This window comes from Xenopus laevis, chromosome 7L (assembly GCF_017654675.1).
Source record: "Xenopus laevis strain J_2021 chromosome 7L, Xenopus_laevis_v10.1, whole genome shotgun sequence".
NCBI lineage: Eukaryota > Metazoa > Chordata > Amphibia > Anura > Pipidae > Xenopus > Xenopus laevis.
This window is the reverse complement of record NC_054383.1, coordinates 43958309-43984978: the sequence shown is the minus strand read 5'-3', so window position 1 is coordinate 43984978 and position 26670 is coordinate 43958309. Positions and strand designations below refer to the sequence as shown.

Here is a 26670-nt window from a genome sequence, read left to right as displayed (position 1 = left end):
AATATTCCACTTCTTTGCTTTAATAAACTCCTGAGTTGCTTTGGCTGTATGTTTTGGGTCATTGTCCATCTGTATTATGAAACACCTCCCAATCAAACTGCATTTAGCTGGATTTGAGCAGACAGTATGTCTCTGAACACCTCAGAATTCATTCGGCTGCTTCTGTCCTGTGTCACATCATCATAAACACTAGTGTCCCAGTGCCACTGGCAGCCATGCACACCCAAGCCATCACACTGCCTCCACCATGTTTTATAGATGATGTGGTATGCTTTGGATCATGAGCTGTTCCACGCCTTCTCCATACTTTTTTCTTGCCATAGTTCTGGTGGAGATGGATCTTGATTTCATCTGTCCAAAGAATGTTTTTCCAGGAATGTGCTGGCTTTTTTATATGTTTTTTTTTTAGCAAAGTCCAATCTAGCCTTTCTATTCTTGAAGCTTATGAGTGGCTTGCACCTTGCAGTGCACCCTCTGTATTTACTTTCATGCAGTCTTCTCTTTATGGTAGACTTGGATATGGATACGCCTACCTCCTGGAGAGTGTTGTTCACTTGTTTGGCTGTTGTGAAGGGGTTTCTCTTTACCATGGAAATGATTCTGCGACCACCAATGTTGTCTTCTGTGGATGTCCAGGTCTTTTTGCATTGCTGAGTTCACCAGTGCTTTCTTTTTTTTCTCAGGATGTACCAAACTATAGATTGTGCCACTCATAATATTGTAGTAAATTCTTTGAGGGTTTTTTTTCAGTTTTTGCAGCTTAAGGATAGCTTGTTTCACCTGCATGGAGAGCTCCTTTAACTGCATGTTGTCTGGTCACAGCAAAATCATCCACATACAAGCACCCCCACCCCACCCCCCTCAAATCAATTCCAGGGCTTTTATCTTATGTCATTAATATTGACATAACAAAGAAATTACCCACACCTGCCTATGAAATAGCCTTTGAGTCAATTGTCCAATTGCTTGTGAGCTCCTGAAATTAAGTTTTTGTCTTAAAAAAAGGCTTTAGTTCCTCTCATTTTTATGCAATCTTTTTGTTCAACCCACTGAATTAAAGCAGAACGTTTGCAGTTCAACTGCATCTGAGTTGTTTAATTTAAAATTAATTGTGGTAATGTACAGAACCAAGATTAGAAAAAAAGTAGTCTCCGTCCAAATATTTATTGTCCTTACTTGTCTCAATGGCCACCGGCTCTTTCATAGAAGGGTGCTCACTGGATCCTCTTTCGTGATTCTATATCCTATTGCCACTTGTGCCTTAACAATGAGTTTAGCAATTCAAAGATTAAAGTAAAAGAGGAAAAAAGGATTTAGGGAAACAGCAGATTATTGAAACAAATTCATCAATATGGATTTTATGGTCTTTCATGCATAAGTTAGGGTTACTGCGGAGGTTACTTCATGAGGCCCCACCTTCTTGGATCCCAAAGACACCACTTCTAATTTTTGTTTGCCGAAATGTTTCTTATCATTTTTTTGAGCTAACATGGATACATTTCAATGAGCAAAATCCAAATACCATACAGTCCAAATCTGTAATGCAATATTAAATATGTTAACATATGAATAATAACACCCATAATAAATATTGCTTAAATGCAAATTTACAATTTATTTATAAATGATAGAATTGTTGTAAAGTGTTTTGCTTCAACCCTTTTCTCCATTGGATACATGTGAGTGCAAATGGTTGTACTCTATTTTGTTACTTCTGAAAACCAAATATGCGATTTTTAGCAACAAAAAAACCTAGCGTCTAGTTCTTTTGCTTTGTGTGAAATATCTCTGCAATTGTATAGAACATATGTTCCCAAGATGACTGTAATTAAAACCATAGAAATGGCTTGAGCTACTGTTTCCCTAGCAGAAAGTATCTAGCAAATGAGCAGCCTACTTTACTGAGTTAGGAAATACTGCAGTGGATCATAACACATTTTGGAAATGAGATGAAACAGAAGTCCTTTTGCAAGCATTTTTAAATTATGTTTATAGTGTAATTATCACTGAAGTACTTGTGTACATATAAGCCCTAAGGGGACCTATTTGACATTCTGTTCAATAAAGGATAAAACTGTAATAATTAAATTGACCCTCCTGCTGAAAAAACACAAGCACTGCAGAATGACAAACACAGGAGCTTTTTGTAAAGATTCAAAAATGTACACAAAAAGATTAGCGCTTCTTTGCAAAGACAATACACACTTGTGTCTAAAATTCACCTTCCGGTATTTATTGTACTATTAAATTTACCAAAAGGGGTTTGTGATCCAATAACATCATGCGAAGAAATACTATATTCTTGTGTATGATATCCACTGGTTTTGGGTTTTTTTCTTTATGGTGTAGTTATTAAATATAAAGTTGTCTCTCCCAAAGTTCCATTTTATCCAAATAATACATATTTTTAAAAATGATTTCCTTTTCCTCTGCAATATTAAAATAATACCTTCTAATTGAGCCAAACTAATATATAATTAATCCTTATTGGAAGCAAAACCAGCCTATTGGGTTTATTTAAAGGGGTGGTTCACCTTTAAGCAGCGGCGTTCCACGATTTCAACTTTTAGCCTCAGAGCGGGTCCAGGGGGCAGCATCAATAGTGCAGTTAGCCATATTGTGCTTGCTACATTAACAGAGCTGTGTTAAAAAACAGAAATTGGACTCAAAGTTACCAGGTGAGGCTTTTTGCCACCTCTGGTAACTGGCCGCTCCATGCCGTCGGAGGCAAGGTTCTCACCTTGTCTCATGATTAGGAGCGGTCCTGCCTTTAAGTTAACTATTAGTATTTTATAGAATGGCCAAGTCTAAGTAACTTTTCAATTGGTCAGTATTTTTTTTTATAGTTTTTGAATTATTTGCTGTTTTCTTCTCATTCTTTCCAGCTTTTAAATGGGGTCACTGACCCAATCTAAAATCAAATGCTCAGCAAGGCTACAAATGTATTGTTTTTGCTACTTTTTATTACTCCTCATTCTATTCAGGCCCTCTCCTATTCATATTCCAGTCTCTTATTCAAATCAATGCATGGGTGCTAGGGTAATTTGAACCATAGCAACCAGAACCAAAATTGCATAATGGAGAGTTGGGGGTTTTGGGGCGTCAACTTGAAAAAATCGTACAATTCGTGCATCATACTCAAAAAATGTGTAGGATTTGAATTATCGTTGAGCGATTTTGTCATGGATGGGAGTTAGGTCGACTGTGTTTTAATAAAAAAAATTTGATAAATTTGAGTTTTAGTATATACCGCCCCTAAGTTTTGTGAGAAGATAAAATAGTCAAGATCTGGCCAGCATCTTCAATGTAATGACGTATCTGCTAGACTCATCTGTACATATTCATCCCTAAAAAGTTTGTGGCTCTCTTAAGCTAGTCATTAATGTCAAGACCCGCTTGTTTGGCGAGGCTGCTAAACAAACAGATTTTTTCCCAATATACCAATTGCGGTAGACAATGCTTGATCACAGTAAATGCAGGCTGTCCGTGAGGACTTCCCCGATGGGATTTTTCAACCTTACTGTTCAATATCTGCCTGACTTTCAGCCAGATATAGTTCAGGGAAGCCCAGAGTCAGACTGGACATTGGGGGACCCACCGGATTCCAAACCACGAACTCTGGACCCCTGTGCACATGCGTAAACGACGGCACACATTCACAAATGTCTGGCACGCAGACATCCTTGAAAATGAATCATTACAGAAAAAAATAGATTTAGCAATTACCCTCATGTGTTTTTCCTCTATAAAAAGTTGCTAGTGTGCTAGGAGTGGGATGTAACTATCTAGTAAACCCATGGTTTTCACACTGCAGTTGTTATCATTGTTACAAACAGAAACTTATGGTTGTCATGTGGCAGATACAGAACAATGACTTGTGAGCTGACTAACAGCCACTAAGGAAGATGAATCATAGTTGCCTATAGTTAAGTACGGAAACCTGCAACTCATCACTCGTGGTGGGGGGCTTCCTCTTGCCCACTGTGTAATAGAGCAAAGAAAAGATGTTAAGATTTTGCATTCTCCTAATATCAAACCGTTATTTTATGTTTTAAATTTCTATCTAATATTTTGTCATTTCTGAATTTACATTGCCCGAACTGCTGAATGAAATGCAACTACGGCAGTATGAAATATAAGAAAGAGACATAGCAAAGAAAAAAAAATACCCAACTTTGAAAACACACAAAAGTGTAACATTATGAGGTGTGATGTCCGACATAAAAACAGTTTGAGAGGTTGTTTACCTTCAGTATGTTGTAGAATAGACTATTCTTTTCAAATGGACTTCATAGCTTTTAAATTATTTTCTTTCCTCTTCTGTATCTTTTCCAAATGGGGATCACTGACCCCAGCAGACAAAAAAACTTTTGCTCTGTGAGGCTGCAATTTTATTTTTATTGTTATTTTTCATTACTTATTTTTCTGTTTAGACCCTCCTCTATTCTTGTTTCTCTTTTAAACCACTAGGGTAATTTGGACCATAGCAACCATATATTTCCTGAAATTCCAAACTGGAAAGGCATTGAACACAAAGCTAAATAATTCATAAATCATAAATAATAAAAATATATTTTTACTATAATAGCAAATGTTATTAGAATATCACTCTTTACATCATACTAAAAGTTAATTTAAAGGTGAACAACTCCTTTAAAGCTTTCTTCCTTCCTCCCAGACAGGCAACTTAGAGATTTTGTTTCTTTCCATGGAAATAGTAAGGGTAAAATATAATTAAAACTCCACTAGCTCTGTGCATTACATGTATTGGTTTAAACATGTCTACTATTGATTGGTATGTCCTCATAACTTACCTTATGTGACTTAAAGGTGAAGAGCGTTCTTTCTTAATACTCTCTCTACTTATCTTCACTATATTGTGGTCCTTTCTGTACTGATAAGTGATAAACTAATAATTGTTAAGTTTGGGTCTAGTAATCCAAAGCAATCAATCATTTTTTTTATTTCCAATGATCAGTAAATGCCACCTGCTGATTTCAAGACCTAAGGCAGACAGAACACCAGGCATTGTTGATGTTACACATTTGTAATATTAACAGTGTAAACCTGCAAAAATTATGACAAGTAAAAGAAAATAATGTAAATTGAACTGCTGACTAGGGATGGGCAAATTTGACCCATTTTGTTTCGCCAAAATGTTTTTTTGACGCAGGACGCCATACAAGTCTATGGGCGTCATTTCCACGGTGAAAGAAGGTGAAAAAATTTGCCCATCCCTACTGCTGACACAGCACTCGTATGTGTGTCATTTCATTGCTAATGACAACATACGTCACAGTTCCAAGCATCTCATGCATCAGCCACATCATTGTGATTATGTTTACTTAATACTGTGCAAACCAAACATGCCACCTAAATGACAGGCCATAATAACATATGTGCTATAAATGCATGTTTTGTTTCCTTGATACAAGTATTATTGAGTGTAATAAACGGCTAGCAATCTTGCTAAAAAAGAATCATAAACAAAGCATATATCTACTTCTTCCCACAGATAAACACAGACCGTGTGCTCAAGGAAAAAGGAAGCCTGAAACAATGCCTAGGTTGTAGCTTCTCCATGAAGGGGGCAGGAAGTTCTCCCCCGCACTAGAAAGGAAGGAACAAGCCATTGAAGTTTTCTCTTTGCCATGGATAAAATACCAAACCTGCCTATGGATTTTAGAGATATTTTGAGAACTCTCAGGATGAAGGCCAAATATGCACTGTTCTTGGGTTTTGTGGTGGTTCTGGTCATTATCGAGAAAGAAAACAAGATCATCTCAAAGTAAGAAATGTTAGCAAATAGAATATCAGGGCTTAAAACGTACTTACGAATACAGCACATACCATATTTATTAGTTAAATAAATATGTACACAAAATAGTGCCACTTTAGTTTTTGCCATGGTCGTTAAATAAATATGTAAACAAAATAGTACCACTTTAGTTTTTGCCATGGTAGTTAAATAAATATGTAAACAAAATAGTGCCACTTTAGTTTTTGCCATGGTAGTTAAATAAATATGTAAACAAAATAGTGCCACTTTAGTTTTTGCCATGGCACAATGTTTATTGACCACACAAATACACAAATACTTACACTGTTACCCCCATTTTACATTTTTCAGGGGACCAGAAAAAAATGTTGTAAAATCCAGGAAAATGTAAAATCAGGGAAACTTTAATGCATAATACATAGGTGGGACCACCAAACAACAATGTAAAATGAGGAAAAACTTAAAATCAGGGGATATATATGTACAGAAGAAGGCGAGGTATAGTTTTTGGCTGTGTATTTCTCTATTGGAAGGAGCTGGATCTAGTAATTTCTGTTACAAAACAGGGCACACGGCATGTATTGGCACATAATAGTTAATGCTGTACCAATTGATATGATGTGAGTTTTAAATTTCTCCCTCCATTTTTATAAATTATATCTTACTAGATTTTAATTAAACAAGTATTCATATATAACCTTGTTCTAATAAATTGCATTTCGTTTTATTCTCTAGGGTGTCAGACAAACTTAATTTGAAGCAAATCCCACAGAACATCTTTGAAGCTAACAGTACAGAGAATGATGTCTACTTAGAGAATGGTTCTCTCATGTCACTCAATGAGCTGGACTCAGCCTTTTCACAGTTCAGGAACAAATTAGCGAATGTCACTCTGCAATATGGGGGAAAACAGCCATTTCCTGAAGATATTACAAAAAGTCCTCGTCGACATATTCTCCTCATGGCCACCACACGTACTGGTTCTTCTTTTGTAGGGGAATTCTTTAATCAGCAGGAAAATATCTTCTACTTGTTTGAACCTCTCTGGCACATTGAAAGAACTGTATCTTTTGAATCTGTTGGTGCCAATGCTGTGGGTTCAGCAATTGTCTACAGAGATGTCCTTAAGCAACTTTTCCTATGTGATCTACATATTCTGGAGAACTTTATCTCACCACCCCCTGAAAATCACCTTACAAGATTCATGTTTCGTAGAGGTTCTAGCAAATCATTATGTGAAGACCCTGTATGTACCCCATTTGTAAAAAAGGTCTTTGAGAGGTACCACTGCAAAAATCGCAGATGTGGCCCCCTGAACATGACACTAGCTATGGAAGCCTGCTTAAATAAAGAGCACGTGGCTGTTAAAGCAGTGCGCATTCGCCAGCTGGAATATTTACGCACTTTAGTTGAAGACCCACGTTTGGATATGAGGATTATCCAGCTGGTACGGGATCCAAGAGCTGTGCTAGCTTCACGCATGGTAGCTTTTTCAGGCAAGTATGAGTCATGGAAAAAATGGGCCTTGGAGGGTGCAGCTCCAATACCTGATGAAGAAGTCCAAAAGTTAAAGGGCAACTGTGAAAGCATCCGTATGTCTGCTGAGCTAGGTTTAAAGCAACCAGATTGGCTTCGTGGAAGGTACATGCTGATACGTTATGAAGATATTGCAAGGTCCCCGCTTCAAAAGGCCAAAGAGATGTACAAATTTGCTGGCATTTCAATTACTCCGCAGGTGGAGCAATGGATCATCAAAAACACACAAGCGTCCCAAGATAGCAATGGCATATATTCTACACAAAAGAACTCTTCAGAACAGTTTGAGAAATGGCGGTTCAGTATACCCTTCAAACTGGCTCAGGTGGTCCAAGATGTTTGTAAGCCAGCTATGAAGTTGTTTGGTTATAAACTGGCCAATGATTTAGAGACACTTACAAACCGTTCCATCAGTTTGTTAGAAGAAAGGGTTAATTTTTGGGTGACGTAATGTTCCATTTAATTATTTATATTTCGCTTTTCTATCAAGTCCTCAAAACAAAGATGGGAAAAGAGCTGATTTGCACCTGCTGAGCCACAAAGTCCCATCTTTGAAGCCTATATGCATTTTCCAGTGAATTGTTTCCTAAATTAGGAAGCTTTTTTCTATAACTGCAGTGACTAAGAAGATGCTCAAGGCTGATTCTTTAGATTGGCTTTAAAATTGGATGAATCCTGCTGATGTATAGAAACTGCCTACTTAGATCCAGCAACTAAATGAAGGCTAGTGTGAGAGAAAGAAAGCTGGCTTCTTTTTTTAACAAAGCATCTTCCCAGCATATTCAATGTTCTCAAGCTGAATGGTTGATCTCTGCACTAAAAATACGCCCAAAGAGATTTTAAAACATATGCACAATGTGACTTTAATTCTGAAGCAGCTTTACAATTGCTATGTATTTTTTAATACTAACTATAGTGTTACATTTTAGGATGGCTGTTTCCTAAAAAAAAATACATATTTTCTCACATTGGACATTACCGAGCGTGTTGAGGTCTAAACCTATTTTCTATATGAAACTATGAATATGTTTTAGACATTTAAATGCAGTGCATTTGATCAAGAGAGCGCTTGTGCACTCAAACTCCCTGCCGCACTTGAAAAAAAAAATACCTTGCAGTAGACATTATAGTGCAGCACAAGGAGATTAATACAATGTTTTTGCTATTTAATTTGTTCTGTTTCCAGATGGGTGCAGAACCAGCTAAGGCTCTGCATAAGTAAACAATTCATGTTCCAAAACAGAGAGAGCCTTTTCCCCCCCTTTACCACCACCTGTTTCTCACTCCAAGTTATTCTAACACTCCATAAAGTCTAAGCAGACCTCTCACCTGTTGTCTCTGTTGTGTAAGACTATAAATAGATAATGAAAACTTTTCAGAAAGGCTGCTGCTTGGGCAGCGTCGGGTACTGATGGCAGAAAGCTTAGCCCAAACATTGCAAATTGGTTTCTTAAAATAGTTAACTTGTCATATTTTACCAGTGATTAAAGGGTCTTTTTGAAATCATACCAAGGTAGCAATGATCATCTTGAACCCACAATGAACTAGCCACAGGGGTGGGAGTTAGCTGCATTTGTGTCATCTATAAGGCTTAAATAAAGGCCCTATGTGTCTTTCACATAGAATCTAGCCTAAGAACCATTACCTAGTAAACATCTTATACTCCATTTTCCATTTTAATGCTTTGTTACCTGCCTCCATCTCTCTCACTCTATCTTGCTGCATGCATGTTCTTTCCATCAGTTTTGTGTAAATCTTTTCCTTTCCTGTCAACTGTGCATAAAAGAATCAGCAGTCAATTTCTGCCATCTTGACAACTGTAAACATCTGGATTTTCTGCATCAGAGCATAATATAAAATATGAGCAAACTGCCTGTGCCCAAACTCACTTCTTCCTAGTCAGAGATAATTTGTGATTGTTAAAATGGCTATACACCTTCAGATATGCTCTTTTGGCTAGGTCAAAATTAGCATATTTATTCTCAATTTGGCAACCAAAACAATTAGATCAATGGCGGCCCACCCAGCGAGCGCTACATTAATGCGCTGATGATATTATCGCCCGACAGGATGTCTTAATCTGCTTAATAGGTATCTGCTTGATTTTCAGTTAGATATTGGTTATGTAGGATGTCCGAAGCCCCCCCATACATAGACCAATATGCTGTCTGCTTTTATCATCCCATTTATACCAAGCTTAATATTACATAAATTCCCACTGATACTGCAGTATACTATGGGAAGAATGTAAACTGCAGTATACTATGGGAAGAATGTAATTGAAAATCACAAGCATTATTTAAAATGTCATCTTTTGCCAATGTTTAGCACTGCTCACATTGTAAAATCAGTTGCTGGTCGAATATTACATTGTGTATTTTGGCTAAGCAAAAGTTTAGCACAAAAAGATTTTGCGATTAGAACATTTTATTACATCCACTGCAAACGTTCGCAAAAACTATTTGCTTGTAAACTTTGCGATCAAATAGTCATTGAGGTCTTTTAATCAGTCAAAAATTATGCAAACATGGTTGCCAACATTCAGAATTGCCTTTGTGCAGGGTTTTTTTGTGCTAGCAAACATATTACATCCCCCCTTAAGTATACTGCAGACCAAGCTATGAATTAATATCATGTCTTACCTTTTATCAATGGTATCTTTTTAGTCACAAAGTAAAATTTTTTATATAAATGGTAATAAGCAGTGTCACAGAACATAGTAGTTTATTTTCAAGTAGTTCAAGTTTCAAACAACTAAAATGTTCTGAAAACTTACTATGGTCATCATTGTATCTATCCAGTAAAAGGTATCACCCAATCCACAGGATCCACACTTGTGCCCTTACACATACCTATGCTAAAAGCAGGTATTTTCCAGATAGGGACCACCTTCCTAAGCAACTCCAAACCATTTAAACTTTAATAATACAGAATGAAATTGTTTTGCTATCAGCATGGATTTATGCTAATTTAGTTAATATCAAATTATAGGTATAGAATCCAGAAAGCTCCAAATTACAGGAAGGCCATCTCCCATAGACTCCATTTTAATAACAATTTTTTTTTTATTATTTCCTATTTTATCTATAATAAAGACAGTACCTTGTACTTGATCTCAAGTAAGATATTATTAATCCTTATGGAGGCAAAACAATCCTTTTGGGTTTAATTAATGTTTAAATGATTTTTAAGCAGACTTAAGGCATGGAGATCCAAATTATGGAAAGATTCCCAGCATTCTGGATGCCCATTCCTGTCCTGTACAAGGTTATTGTTGCAGAGAAAAAGCAAATCAGACAACCTATAATTTCAGTATAGGTGTTACAAACATAATTACCAATGGCAGATATCATTTGCACACTGATAGGGGCTCATTTACTACCAACGGGCAAAATTTCCTTAGTTTAGTAACCTGTAGCAACCAATTAAATATTTGCTTTCAGAATAATGTCTGCTCTATGCTACATGTTGATTGGTTTTTGTGGGTTACTGCATTGATAACTGCTTTGCCCAATGTTTTAAGGCCAACTAGGTTACCAATACTATTTGCTTGACAGTATAACACTGTAATCAAACTTTATAAGGAGGGATCATTTAGTCTGTTAGCTCTTGAGGATTGGAGGTAATTTTATGGAGCAATATCAAGAATCTATGCCTGGTTTGAGGAATACTTCTATAGAATATTTGTGTCCCCTTTAAACTTTTTTTTAAAAAAGTTGTTGGGATGTCAAGAGCTGGCTTTGTTTTTAAAATATGTTTCGCTAGTCGCTCAATATATATATATATATATTTTTATATTTTAACTCTCTCCTTGTCATTGATTTAGAATAAACAGCATTGGCAAGAAAATCCTTAGTGCAGAAATTTCACATAAAACCATCTTAAGGTGGTTTCTGGCAGAGAGACATAAGCTGCATTTCCAGGTTGTATGTGGGAACTGAAAATACCTAATTCACTCAGGCTCACACTTCTTATGGTCATAAATTAGCAGTGAGATGGGTTTCAGTAGTTTGTACATTTTATAGGTCCATAATACTTTCTGTGTAAGGCTGACAACCAGTAAGTCCCTGTAGATTTCTATGGGCTCTAAAGTCAGACCATGGCAGTACAGGCTTGCTCTGTTCCTGTGATTTACTGAGTTTAAGGTGTAAATCCTCAGCTTGTCTTTTTTTAAATTTATTTATAAGGCTTTCTTAAGCTCTCATTGTTAGATGTCCCGTAAGCCCTTCAGATCATATATCTAGCCTTCTATATACTTTTGCAACTTTCTGTCCTCAGAATACCTACCTGGTTCAACAGGGTTCCTATCGTTTTATTCCAGCTGTCAGAATAAAGTTATGTACTTGCATGCTACAGTTTCTAGAAAATGTGACCCAAATTAAGTCACACTTAATTCTTTTTAATTATACCTAATATTACTTTTACTGTACCCTTTGTTTTGCAAAAAGCCAAGATCAGAATTCATAGAAAAAATTATCTCAATTTGTTTAACAAAGCTGGGCATACACAATACGATAAATTCATTTGGCGAGGTTGCTAAACAAGCAGATCTTTGATTTTGACAAATCCTGTTGAACTGTTTGATCATAATGGAGGCCTGATTAGGCCTATAGGGAGAGGACTACATGAACCCACCAATGCAGTCTTCGCCTAATGGGATTTTATAAATTGCCAATGAATATCTGTCTGATTGACGGGCAGGAATTGTTGTGACAAATTCCCTATGCAGGGGCCAATAAAACTTGGACATGAGATGCCAAGTTGGCAATTTTAAGCAACCAATACATGGCCAGCACACCATCTAACCATATATATCTTACTTCATAGCAAGAATTCCTGTGATTTACAACCAAAATGACACAATTAAATATAATGGGGCATGATGAAGTATTTGTTCAAGATTGTCTTAAAAATTACTGTATATCCTCTATGCAATAGGGATTATGTTCTTATATACAATATTTTTGTACATAATTTATTAGATAAACCTTATTTAAACTACACTCATTGTGTAACCCTAAGGATTCTGGATATATAACATTTTCAAACGTTAAAAAATGGCAAACCTACATTTTATTTTAATTTAAAATTTGAGTGCTAAAATGCTAAAAAGGATATATTTTTTGGTCCATTTTCTATAGGACATATTTATTGTTGTGCTGATTTTTGTACTTGTAATTAACTTGTTATTAATCATTTTAGACAGATAAATATACCCCATAGTCAGGGGTAGCCAAGATGGTGCATCACTATTCAATTAAAAAATTCATCCTTACTGCCCTTTTGGCTGTTCCTGCCCTTTGGAGATCAGCTTCATAGTTAAAAAATATGTTAGCTGGTCAGTCATTTTTGACAATCATTGCTCATATGAGACCCTTGACCTGCTATTAAGATCACATTCACCCTCCTCAGAAAAAAGAAAGTCCCCCTCCCTGGAATCCACAAATCAGTAGTGGCAATGAGGAGTGGAGAAAGTCATGTTTAAAGACACCTTGTAAATACTGCAGTGCTGGCATATGATACTGAACTTCATGGATTGGTTTTGGAGTTCCTTTCCCCTTTAATGTGACTTTCGCCCCTTTGCTGGCATTGGTTTGCACATTGCTCATGGTGAGACTTTGTGTTAACAAACCTTATGTAAACGTTTCTTTGTGGCTCCATTTCCTTTTCTTCTGTTCTATGAGGTTGCTTGTACTTGCAGAGGCACCAGGTTGATTTGAGCCCCTCTTTGATTACTATTCAGTACAGTATTTCTTACTGTATTCCCATTTCCTAAAAAGATGTAATAGTATTTTCTGTCCCTAAGAGAAGATGGTAGCACTAGGATTGAGCTTTAAATAAGCATACATAAACATACACTCACCTACAATAACTGTTGTTTCAATACATTATTGTTAAAGTGGCTCTATGACAGTCATAGTGCTCAGACGCCCCCCTTCGTCATATATTTCTTAAAGTCTTGTACAGGTATGGGATCTGTTATCTGGAAACCTGTTATCCAGTTAGCTCCAATTATGGGAAGGCCATCTCCCATACACTCAAATAATTCAGATTTTTAAAATAATTTCCTTTTTCTCTGTAATAATAAAAAAGTACTCTGTGCTTTATCCAAACTAACATATAAAACAATCCTTTAAAGTTAATTTAACATTTAAATATTTTGTCTTAAAGTATGATGATCTTAAAGTATGATTACAGAAAGACCACTTATCTGGGAAACCCCAGGTCCCAAGCATTCTGGATAACAGGTCTGGTACACCTTTGCTCCCTGCAGACACCCCATATGCCATTTTTGCAGAGACCAAACATTTTGTGGTGGAAGAGGGATGAAACATGAATACATGTTGCCTCTAAAGCCACAATGTTACATCGTATAATGTTCTATAATGTTTTTTCAATTAATTTGTTTTTGAATAATTTCTATTTTTTTTAATGTGATGCTATTTTGCTTTTCTAATATTGTAATTTCCACATAATTTTATTTATTTATTGTATGAAAAAGGAAGATTAATAATTTTATTTGCAGGGAATTTGAGCTGTACCAAAAATTTAAAAAAAAAAAATAAATTAACTTTTGTGGAAAGCTGTTGGGAATCTTTTGTTTTGGTAATGAGCAACCACTGCCAGATATTAGCCACATTTCGGGCCTCACTTTCACTTTCCAGGAATAAGCGCTGCAGGCATCAGATGAATATTACTATAGTACATTTAAAGAGGTAATATGTTCAACACAAGCCACATAAATTGGGCTTGAATAAGGTGTTCTGCCCTAAAAAAATGTTCTTTTTGGGGTTTTTTCAGTATAAAGTTCTGTACAATTTTCAAACCCCTTTAGAGGCAGAGATGTGAATATTACTTTATGAGAAAAGGTTTATTGATAACACATACCATCACTTTGGAACTGACTGAAGGGTGGTTGGGGTTTTATAGGTTTCCTGATATGACACATGGAAAAAAAAAAATTTTCACTAGAGTGACATGATTTTGCCCACAAGTACAAGTAAAACATCGGAACTTTGAGAAGAAGAACAAAATAGGGTTGTTATTGCCTGGGCAAGCTTTACGGCTTCCTTTGTGATAACACAAGGATTCACTACCTCTTACAAGGTTAATTTTAGAACAAAACTGAGAAGTGGTGTTTTTAGTTACTAAGCAAAGTTACAAAAACAAGATGAAAATTCCTATCAGTAATCAAGCACCTCTCTTTCATCAACTGTTGCTTGTGTCTTAGATTTAGGAGGTGAAAACTGAGACATGTACTATGAGTAACTACCATCCCTCCTCCAATGATCCTTCTAAAGAACTGTGTAGGATTGGTTAAGTGTAAAATCAAAGTGTTTCCACAAAATTGTTTTGTATTATTTAGTTACAAAAAATAACGTAAAAGTTTTTTGCAACACAAGCCTTATTTATTTTGTATATTTTTGACAAGGAAAAATTATTCTTATAGAAGCAAGTAAGCACAGATAAAAGAGCATTAAGCCACATCTTCCCCATGATATTTCACTTCTAAGTTCTGAGATAATTTATTTGCATTATCTCCACTCATAATATGGATGGACGAATTCTAGAGCTATAGTTTTGCCTGGTTGAATGGCGGTATGGTTAAGGCAAGCCTCCAGTAAGCAAATAATTAGATTTGTGGTTGCTGCTTATGGTAAGGTCACACTGAGAGATTCAGGGAGATTTAGTCGCCCGGTGACTAATCGCCTCTTCTTTTGGACGACTGATCTCCCTGAACTGCTTCCCCCTGTCTTCCGCCTGCTTGAATGAAAAATCGCCTGCAGCATGGCACTCGCGGCGTTTCGTTTTCCAAAGTTGCCTCACAAGTAAACTTCAGGCAACTTCGGAAAACGAAGCGCCGCGAGTGCCATGCCGCAGGCGATTTTTCATTCTAGCAGGCGGAAAACAGGCAGAAGCAGTTTCGGGAAGATTATTCGCCAAAAAGAAAAGGCGATTCGTCGCCGGGTGTCTAAATCTCCCCGAATCTTACCGTGTGCCCCAACCCTTAGACCTTAGAGTGCTATCCACCTCAATTAAATTCCTTTGTAAAGTTACTCTGCTAATTTGCCCAGAAATACCTTGGTTTCCCTCACAAACAGTTTTATTGCAATTGTGTTTTGCATACTCAAATTCACAAGCCAGTTTCCCCTTATTGATTATAATCAACTAATATTAGAAGAATAGGTGTGGTACGGTATGTTAATATTTTTGCATTTTAAAGCGATACTGACACCGCAGTTGGAGGGGGACCAGGGAACTTGTTTACTGGTCAGCTGTTTGAAAATAACCATCTGTTGCTATGGCTTAGTAGACCTTTACTACCTTACCTTGTATATATTTACTGCTCTCACATTCTGTGCCCCACATTGCCCCACCCATGCTATATTGATATGGCTTCCTGTGGCCACAATTTCATTTGCATGTCAATGCGCCCTAAAAACACAAACATTATTAGGACATGATCAGTGTTAACGCTACTCCGTAATAAACACGCAGGGCTTGGTCCGCTTGCATTAAGTCCCGAGTGCCGGTAATTTTCTTCCTTACCCAAGTGCAATTGAGGGTGCCGAACTCTTTTTACTGAGCACCGGACTAATATTCTTCAAGAGGCCAGGGTGTGCTGGTGGCCTTTCCGGAACCAGGGCAGCCACAACAAATAAGATACTTGGGTTGATGAGTGGTGAACCTTTGACTTTCCTTGCCCTTTAATGAAATAAAGAAATGTTTAGATTTTCAGTTTAGCTTTTAGAGAAAATGCAATTAATGTCATGTCTGGAGTAGAATCCACAATAGGCCCTGTCATTTTAAGTACACAGAGGCCCAAACAGCCCCCCCACCAGTCCAATAAATAGTGACCGTCTAGGGCATCTTACAGCAGCTCTTCTGGCATTTTGCTGGGGTATAGGGCACATGTTTAGCTTTGTAATTTAAGGGGAAACTATACCCCCTCAACATTACAGGTCTCTAAAAAAATGTATTACTTAAAACAGCACATAAAACTCTGTTTCATCTAAATTAACCATTTTCATAAAATATAATTCGGCTCAAGGTAAAAGCTATAAAAGTGCAATATTTACTTACTGATATATGTGTGTGTGTGTGTGTGTGTATATATATATATATCTCTAAAGCAGCAAATGAACCACACTTGCAGGTTTCTTATAAACAAAAAGAAGTGTTTTTTATTCCAACGCTTCGGCTCTTAGACTTGAGCCGTCATCAGGTGTTATATATATATATATATAATACACAAAAGCCATGAATATCCTGTAAATTATATCCTTATAAACAGTGAGTTCTGATGTCATCAGTTATAAACGGTGAGTTCTGATGTCATTTCTGTCACATGACTCACTGAAATTTGTGTATTATAATAAATAAAGTACCCCCAGTTGCAAATTATGAGGATATTAGAAGTTACCTCGGAGTTCCATGACCTGTATAAAAACACTCGGCCTTCGGCCTCGTGTTTTTATATGGTCATGAAACTCCTCGGTAACTTATAATTTACAAGAGGGGGTACTTTATTCACTATATATATATATATGCACTCATAATATACAGTACACAAAGAACATATATGTCACAATATGAGGCTGATTAGTAATTTATACAGATAATTACTACATGGCAGCACAGAAACCAGAAAAATAAATACAACAGTGCAATTAGCATCAGAATTTAATAATCAGCCCTGAAGCATCAGATTATACTACAGGCCAAGCTCATTTTCTGCTTTAGAATTTGTGATGACCCCTAAGCTTAGCCTCTCAACAGCTGCTCAGAGGCCACTGAGCATTTGAGTGTGTCGCAGACACTTTCCAAGATGGTGACCCCTGTGACAAGTTTGAAGTCCTGGATCATTGCTGCTATTAAGAAACTGAAACTTAGGCAATAAGTTCAGTATATAAAATAAGGTATTTTTAGCCACACTAATTTTTAGGGTTTAGTTCTCCTTTAAGATAACTTTTAGCATGTTATAGAAAGTTAATGTTAATTTTCAATTGGCCTTAATTTTTTTCCTTTTTATAGTATTTGAATTAATTCATATTCTAGTCTTATTGAAACCATTGAAATCATTGAAATGATTACTAAGGTAATTTGGACCCAAGATTGCCAAAATTGCAAACATTAACGCTGCTAAATAAAATAATAAATAATTCAAAAACCACATAAGAAAATAATAAGAAGAAATTAAATGTAAATGGTCTTAAAATATCACTCTTTATATCAAACTAACAGTTAATTTATAAGTGAACATCCCCTTTAAATGTCATTGACTCTTTGAGAACAGAATTCCCAAAACAACTTGTGTCAACTATAGGGAGCAAAAGGTTACATAAAAGTATGAACAATTATTTGATAAGAAGTTTTTTGGGGGATTTTAGAATTCTAGGAATCCGTTGCAATCTTTGGGGGCTGCTGGAGGTGCAAAGTGTTAATAAAGCAATGTTTATTTGCAGAGCCTGGAAAGACGTCACACTTACAAAGGAATTTTTTGAATCCTCATCCTCAGAGCATTTAGCACAGTTGTAATATGAAATCCAGATGTGCTTGTTATTGATATGTATTCAGAGAGGAAATTTCAAAGAGATTACATATTTATTAAAAACAAAATTGAATACAAATAGATCTCGGTCATTGTGGGGATAGTCTTGTGCATGCCTAAAAACATCTCATTAAGGAACATCTGTAAGACGTTATGCCCATTTAGAAATGGGTAACTGATCTGGAGAAGGGAAATCCCTTCATCCTAACAGGCAGTCGTATTCCTGTATATACAGGGCAAACGTGTTTGTTTTGCTCAGTGGTACAAAAGAGACACCCTCTGCAATGGAAGTGGTTTCAAGTAAAAGATGGGAATAATGGTTGTGGTTTGGGGGGAAAGATGGTAATACTCCAGCTGCTCATGTCTTCGGGTTAAAACTAGGATAATTGATTGCACTCATAAGTTGGAGGTTCTGCATAAAATCTGCTGTCAGTTCAATTTAACCTACTATGTAAATATAATATATATTCTTGTAAACACCAAGGAGTTTAAAGGGCTGAAGGGAAATTGGTTTCATCGGTTATATTCTACAACGAGTGGTGGCCAGGGACACAAATCAATTAAAGAGTAACATACATCTTTGCGAACTGCTCTCATTGCTAAAATACCATTTTAAAAAAGGCAATTGTTTAATAAAAAAATAAGAATTTTTTTTTAGTTTTAAAGCAATCACTTAATGGATCAGAAGGCCACCTGTGTCCTACTGGAGTTTAGGGTCACCTACTCCCTTCTCCAGTAACTTCAGGCAGAAATCAGCAGTGGTTTACCCTGGCAGAGACTGGACAACACAAACTTCAGTTCTATTGCCCCTTCCTTGTTCATTTGCATAGTTTAAGTTGTATTGGATATAAGTAATTAATCCTCTAAAACGAATGGTGTATCCCCAATCCGGCAATCAAAGAGGGCTCTCCTCAACCCTTAAAAAGACACTTTTCAAAGAGAAATTTGTTTGCTGTATATCTCAAAGGCAAAAAGCCAATGAGGGGGAAAAAAACTGAAAAATAATATAGTGAATATACCTTAAGGTGGCACGCAACAAAATTTGGGTGTGAATTAGCACTTATAAAAGTTTTAAAAGTGTATGTGAACATTCCATTCATAAGTACTACACTATATTATTTTTCTGTTTAAGTTGTATTGCCAGACAGCAAGGTGAACTCATTTAATTAAAATTGAATTATTAATATTAAAGGAATCCTCCACATTGAAAGAAATGTAATTTTAAGCTACTATTCCATAAACTTTCATTACAAATTTTGAGTGGTTTTAAAGTTATTTAGGATGTGACTGGTTGGATCAAGGGCATAGCCATTTTTTTAACTGGGTTGCTAATCAGTGGCGGAACTACCGGGGGAGCAGGGGGTGCGAGCCCCCTCAGGGCCCCCCAGCAGTCCGTTCGCCACAACAAATGCGGCCATACAGAGGGGGCGGGCCCGGCTGTGTGTCACGCACCAGGGCCCGCCCCCCTCTAGGATCGCTTCTGTTGCTAATCTACTAAACTAGCAAGGCCCACTCCCCTGAGGGATTGAGGCTACACTCCAAGTTGCATCAGATTTTTTAAAAAGGTGTCTGTGTCAAGTTGCATCTAGAACAGTGATCCCCAACCAGTAGCTCGTGCGCAACATGTTGCTCTCCAACCCCATGGATGTTGCTTCCAGTTGCCTCAAAGCAGGTGCTTATTTTTAAATAAGTTTTGGTTTACAAGTTTTGGTTGTATAAAAACTGCCAAACAGAGCCTCAGTGTAGGTTGACAATCCACATAAGGGATATGAAATGGCCAATCACAGCCCTCATTTGGCACCCCAAGAACATTTTTCATGCTAGTGTTGCTCCCCAACAACTTTTACTTCTCAATGTTGCTCACGGGTTTAAAAGGTTGGGGATCCCTGATCTAGAATTTAGAGTGGTGATTGCAGCACATCTGGAGCACCTATTGATTCAACAAGATGTGGTAACCCTGGAGCTACCACCAGATCCAGTGTGATGAAACTCTAGGGTTCCCCAACACCAATGATTAATTCACATCATTAGTGCATTTGTTTTACAGCCTTCTCTGTCTCTCTCTCTCTCTGTCCTTGCTACAGGCCCTTTGCATATAACAAACACTGTACAACTGCTCAACTTTTTATGCAGTTTTCGGGGCTTCCTTTCTTTTGCATTGTTGATATGCTTTAATGGCAATAACTGGTATTTAAAAATTTCCTTTTAAATTAAACTCTGTGTACAGGTATGTGAAAGCATATTAACAAGTAATCACTGCAATTATACAAATAAAAAGAGGGACATACCTTTATGAGCTTGTAAAGGACACACTAACTGCTGCATTGCACTTTTTTGAAAGAGCCTGAAAGTCATAAAGAGAAATACAGCAAAGGCAGCCGATGCATTGTGCAGCCCCACTCATATGGGGATTATGAGTATATTATAAAATACAGTTCTAACACTGCAGTATGATGAATACACAGTGCAGTGATTGCAAGTATATTTTCTAACCATCTAACCATGTAGGTCTCAGCAGTGGCGTTGGAGGTGTCTACAGAAATCCATTAATTCTCTATAGAGATCCCTTCACCAACTGGAACTCAGAAGTGCATTTGGGAATTGTTGTTTGATGTTATATCAGCTGTAGCAAACTCAGTGCAGGTCAGGTGCTATTTCATTGATAATAATAATATCAAAGTAATTGCTCATTGTACATTAGCCAACAATGGGCCAGATTCAATTCAGTGAGAAAAGGGTTTATCACATAAAAAGTCATGAACGTGATTCAATATGATATTCAATCCAGAAAAACATATCTCAAGGTTTATCACGTGAAAACTTTATAGATGTCTATGTGACAAAAACTGGAGCTGAATTTGGAGAAAAGTTTTTTTCTCGTCTAATTGAATCTCGTCTATGAGTTTTCACGTGATAAACCAAGAGATAACTTTTTCTCACTGCATTGAATATGGGCCAATGTGTTTAAATGTGCAGTTCCTAATGGCCTACCTCTGACTTGCAGTGACTATTGCTATAAAAAAAGCAGGACAAGCACACCTATAAGTGTATAAACCTTCTTTATATTATATGCGCTGGTGTTCCCAGTCCCTACAGCATCCAGTGTCACTATAACAGTATTTCAGCAAACAAAAATATAGAATCATGGGGCAACAAAAGCAAGGAAGGTGCAAGGCTTTTAGCCACATTTATAACAAAGGATAGTTCACTATTTTCTGCCATAAATATGGCCTTGCACCTTCCTTGCTTGTGTTGACCCATGTTCCGGTATTTTTGTTTGCATTTACTATTTCCCCAATCCCTCCTTGCCATCACAATTTTCTATTCAAGTGCAGCCCCCTTACCCAGGTTCGGACTGGGTAGGTGAGACCCCGGGAAAAACCTGGTGGCCCCACGACCCAGACACCGCTCAGTGCCAGAAATCCTGGGTGACACAACTTTACCTGCTACCCAGCCACAAAAAGTTAAAAATAAATTATTGGAGGTGGGGGAGAAGGGTTGCGACTTCTGCAGAGATGTGTGGATCATCAGAAATTATGGTGAAAATGGGTTTGCACTGAATCATGCATCTGATGCATTCATCTACAGCTTTGGCACCCAAGATTTTTAAAAGCACAGGGTCAAAGCATGGAGCAAGGGAATCTTGTCTCTTTACTATCTCACTAATCATAGGAACGTGGTTTGTGACAAGGCCTGAAATACATAGCTCATAAAAAAATGCATGAACTGCTGTTACTACAAACTATTGTCACCAAAGCACATGCAGGACTAACTCACTATTTGCTGCTAACTAAATTCCCATCATCCACTGCAATAATTGGGAGACCTTAACTACAAATCTAATTGTATCAGAAAATGTTGCAACTACTGTGAACTAGCCAACTATATCTGTCCAAGAGACAAGCAACATTAAATTGCATTTATTCTTACACTGCATTTCATGCAGAACAAAGCATTTCATGCAGAACAAAGCTTTCACCCAAAGGGTCCTTTTTTAAAGCTGTGGGGTTAGAATAAAATGCCCTGTAAAAAATAATGTATATTTATAAAGCTGTGTAAATGTGAATATGTACCCAAGTAAAAACCTGTTGTCTGACTTTTTCCCTTTGGCTACAATGGGAGAAACTTCAGTATACATAGTGCAATTTTGGGCTCCAATTGACATGTTTTTACCCGTAATGCAGCATTTCCAACCATATTTCCAGCAGAATTACAGTGGTACTCTGCGTTGCATCCACCACAGTTGTGCCAGATGCTTCAATCCAGATACAATTGTGTTTTAAAACAAATCAAATCAGGTGCAAGAAACATCAGAGAGGGGATGGTGTCACTTTTGGAGCAAATGTTTAAAACAGTGTTTGCATCTGAATTACTGGGTGCAAGTCCTTTAGGGAGTAACAACCTTCTCTGGCTCTCTCTGCTACAGCCCCTTTGCATTTAATACACTGCACAATGCAATTTTAAGAGTTGCCTTTCTTTTGCACCATTGATATGATTTAAGCGCAATAACTGGTTTTGTTAATTAATATAATCTTTCTTTTAAATTAAACTATGTTTACTGCTGTGGTAATTAAAGCACATTAACAGGTAACCATTACAAAGTATACAAATAAAAAGAGGGACACACTTTTATGAGCTTGTAAAAGACTCACTAACTGCTGCTTTGCGCTCTATTGAAAGAGCCTGAAAGTCATAAAGAGAAATACAGCAAAGTCAGCCAATGCATTGTGCAACCCCCCCATAAAAGGATTATAAGGGAACATATTATGAAATACAGTCCTGACACTGGGATCTGATGAATAAAGAGTGCAGTGATTGCAAGTATATTTTCTAACCATATAGGTCTCAGCAGTGGCGTTGGAGGCATCTACAGAAATCCCAGAATTATCTGCAGAGATCTCTACACCAACTGGAACTCAGTAGTGCATTTGGGAATTGTTGTTTGCTGTTATGCCAGCTATAGCAAAGTCCGTGCAGGTCAGATGCTATTTCACTGATAATAATAATAATAATAATAATAATAATAATAAAATCAAAGTAATTGCTAATTATATATTAGCCACCAATGTGATAAAATTTGTAGTTCCTAATGGTCTGCCTCTGACTTGCAGTGACTATTTCCATAAAAAAGCAGGACAAGCCCACCTATAAGTGTATAAAGAGAAATATGGCAAAGGCAGCATTGTGCAATCCTCCCCATAAGGGCATTATGGAGGAAGATTTTATAAAATAACTCCTTGCCCTGAGACATGATGAATAAACAGTGATTACAAGTATAATTTCTTACTGTGTAGGTCTAAGCCACATCTAGGAAAATCACTTAATTCCCTACAGAGATCCCTACACCAACTGGATATCTGATGATATCAATGGGATACTGTCACCAGATTTGTCGGACATAACTTTTGCACTATTGCTGTTAGGGGCAGAACATCTTCTGATTTATTCTTTTACTAATTTACAGTTAGGCCCATAAATCTTTGGACAGAGACAACTTTTTTTCTAATTTTGGTTCTGTACATTACCACAATGAATTTTAAACAAAACAACTCAGATGCAGTTGAACTGCAGACTTTCAGCTTTAATTCAGTGGGTTGAAAAAAAAGATTGCATAAAAAGCCATTTTTTAATACAATCACTTCATTTCAGGGGCTCGAAAGAAATTGGACAAATTAAAAAACTGAAATTAAAATGTTCATCACCAGATTCTGGGTTTCCTCCTTTTTAATGCTCTGCCAGGCCTTTACTGCAGTGGCTTTCAGTTGCTGTTTGTTTGTGGGCCTTTCTGTCTGAAGTTTAGTCTTCAACAAGTGAAATGCACGCTCAATTGGGTTCAGATCAGGTGACTGATTGGCCATTCAAGAATATTCCACTTCTTTGCTTTAATAAACTCCTGGGTTGCTTTGGCTGTATGTTTTGGTTATTGTCCATCTGTATTATGAAACACCTCCCAATCAATTTGACTGCATTTAGCTGGATTTGAGCAGACAGTGGGGGTCATTTATAAAAACTGAGCAAATTTGCCCATGGGCAGTAACCCATGGCAACCAATCCAATTGCTGCATTCATTGTTCTACTTGCAGCTAGCTTTAAAAAGCGAATCACTGATTGGTTGCTATAGGTAACTGCCCATGGGCAAATTTGCCCAGATTTTATAAATGAGCCGCAGTATGTCTCTGAACATTCATTTCTCAGAATTAATGTGGCTGCTTCTGTCCTGTGTCACAATATCTATAAACACTAGTGTCCCAGTGCCACTGGCAGCCATACATGCCTAAGTCATCACACCGCTTCCGCCATTGAGAGTGTTGTTCACTTGTTTGGCTGTTGTGAAGGGGCTTCTCTTCACCATGGAAATGATTCTGCGATCATCCACCACTGTTGTCTTCCATGGACGTCCAGGTCCATTGCTGAGTTCACCAGTGCTTTCTTTCTTTCTCAGGATGTACCAAACTGTAGATTTTGCCACGGGGTAAAATTACTAAGCGGCGAAAATTCGCCGTCGCAACACTTAGCCAGGCGAAAATTCACTCAGACAGTGCTAATTTACTAAAATGTGAAGTTGTGTCCAGGACTCCAAACTCTGTCGAATTTTCTCTAGCGTTACTTCGGCAATGCGAGCAAATCTTAGCACAACTTCGATAGAGGTCTTCGCTCAGGCTAATTTGCATAAAGCAGGAAATTTAAAGTTGAATGGACGTATATGTTGCAGCAAATACATTACATTACACAAGCCCAGGGAACCTTAATAAAGACAAAAGAGTTGTTATAATGCCCTACACATGAGTCCACTGTATAGTTAATGTTCCATATGTTAATGTATGGGGGAACCCGGTTACCCAAAAAAATTTCAAGAACTTTTGCAGGCTATTACTCTGAAAAAAGGAAAATACACCAGTGTTTTTTGGACTTATAAAATATGATGTAAGATTGAGGAAGATCTATGCACTCCAGTGCACTTTGCCTGGTCTGAGCTGGCGAAGGCAAGTCTGGCAAAAGAGGTAACATTCAGTAGAATCTGCATCTTAGTGAATTTGTGGAGTAATGTCCATTCGCCAGATCGCAAATTCGCCTGGCGATAGAGTGGGAATGAGCGCTAGCGAAGTTACGCCTGCGCCCGTTAGTAAATAGGTAAAGTGCCTAAAAACAGTAACGCTGGCGAATCGTTGTCATCGTTAGTCACTTCGCCCCATTTAGTAAATCTGCCTCCTTTGACAGCATTTTGTCTGTTCACAGCAAAATCTTCCACATACAATCACCCCCCCCCCCTCAAATCGATTCCAGGGCTTTTATCTGCTTCATTGATAATGACATAACGAAGGAATTGCCTACACCTGCCCATGAAATAGCCTTTGAGTCGATTGTCTGATTTCTTTTGAACCCTTGAAATGAAGTGATTGTGTTAAAAAGGCTTTAGTTCCTCACATTTTTATGCAATCTTATTGTTCAACCCACTGAATTAAAGCTGACAGTCTGCAGTTCTACTGCTTCTGAGTTGTTTTATTTAAAATTCATTGTGGTAATGTACAGAACCAAAATTAGAAAAAAAATTGTCTCTGTCCAAAGATTTATGGGCCTAACGGTATTTGTTCTGAATGATTAGTGGCAGGTTGGGAGATTGCGTCCGATAGCGAAGGTATATCTGCACATCTATGGCCAGTTTTAGACCAGCCCTAGTGCAGATCAGATACTATTTCATTGATATCAAAGCAATTGCTATATAAATAATAGCCAGCAATGTGTGTGCGTCCGCAGTACATAATGGTCTACCTCTGACTTGCAGGGACCCAGGTCTGGACTGGAAGTTAAAATAGGCCCTGGCATTCCAAGTATACAGAGGCCCCAAAAGCCTCCCACCAGCCCTCTAAATAGTGACTGTCTATGGGATCTTACAGCAGCCCTTCTGGCATTTGCCAGAACCCACAGATTGCCAGTCCAGGCCCGCAGGGACCTTTCCTCAACCCTCCTTAGGCTAGCACAGTCCTTCAACCCCTCCCTTAATTTGTTCCTTGTTTAAGTGATGAATATGACGTCCCTTTGTTTTTTAGAGATTCTGTGCAAGTTCTGCTATAATAAAATTACTGTCTTATACAAAGTTACGATGATGCTAAAGAGGACAAAGTCTTAAACTGCACCAGTGCATTTTCTTGTATATGTCTGATCAAAACAAATACCTGATTGGTTGCTTTAGGGAACTGTACTGGTGCAGTAAATCTGCCTCTATAGTACTGTGTGGGGTACTATCATTTTATAGTTGTAGCTTTTTAAAAAGTAACTGGGGTACTACAAAACTGCAATTCATGTATCAGCTGTTTAACACAGTTACAGTTTATCTGTAGTATAAACCGTGAAGAATTTCATGCCTCCTGGGCAAAACTTTAGATATATCAGAAGCCTGAAAGTTCCAGCAAACTGTGTGGATTGTGTGGAGTTTATTGAGCTGGCTTCTGACTCAGGAATGCAGGCAGCAGACTACTGAGGCCTTTTCATGAAATCCAAAAGGCTGCTATAATCTAAAACAATAGCTCCTTGGTTGTATTTCTTGGTATTGTGCATGATTAGCCAATGTATAAATCACACTGGGACATTGGTAAATGTTTAGGATAGAAAAGCTTACATACTGCTTTGATTTGCCCAGAAACTGTAGTAATGAGGAAACTGTGTTATTCCCAAGTCGGATCAAAGGGGAGGCATTTATACGCTCGCTCTGAAAGATGAGGTCAACTGTTTCAGTTCCATTTATGTTACAGTAATGCGTTGCCAATGGAGAGCTGTGGATGAACTCACATGGCGTGGATTATAA

The 26670-nt window shown here is 37.4% G+C and overlaps 1 protein-coding gene across 3 annotated transcripts in view; it reads left to right on the top strand.

Moving 5' to 3' along the window:
- Nucleotides 1–10438, top strand: part of chst3.L (carbohydrate (chondroitin 6) sulfotransferase 3 L homeolog) — a 58639-nt gene extending 48201 nt beyond the window's left edge. For all 3 annotated transcript variants that reach the window (XM_018225491.2, XM_018225492.2, XM_018225493.2), the window contains 2 exons: nucleotides 5516–5788; nucleotides 6515–10438. In XM_018225491.2, coding sequence (XP_018080980.1) covers nucleotides 5652–5788; nucleotides 6515–7766 — 1389 coding nt within the window. In that variant the 5' untranslated portion in view covers nucleotides 5516–5651 and the 3' untranslated portion in view covers nucleotides 7767–10438. The remainder of the gene's footprint in view (nucleotides 1–5515; nucleotides 5789–6514) is intronic.
- Nucleotides 10439–26670: the final 16232 nt, after the last annotated feature.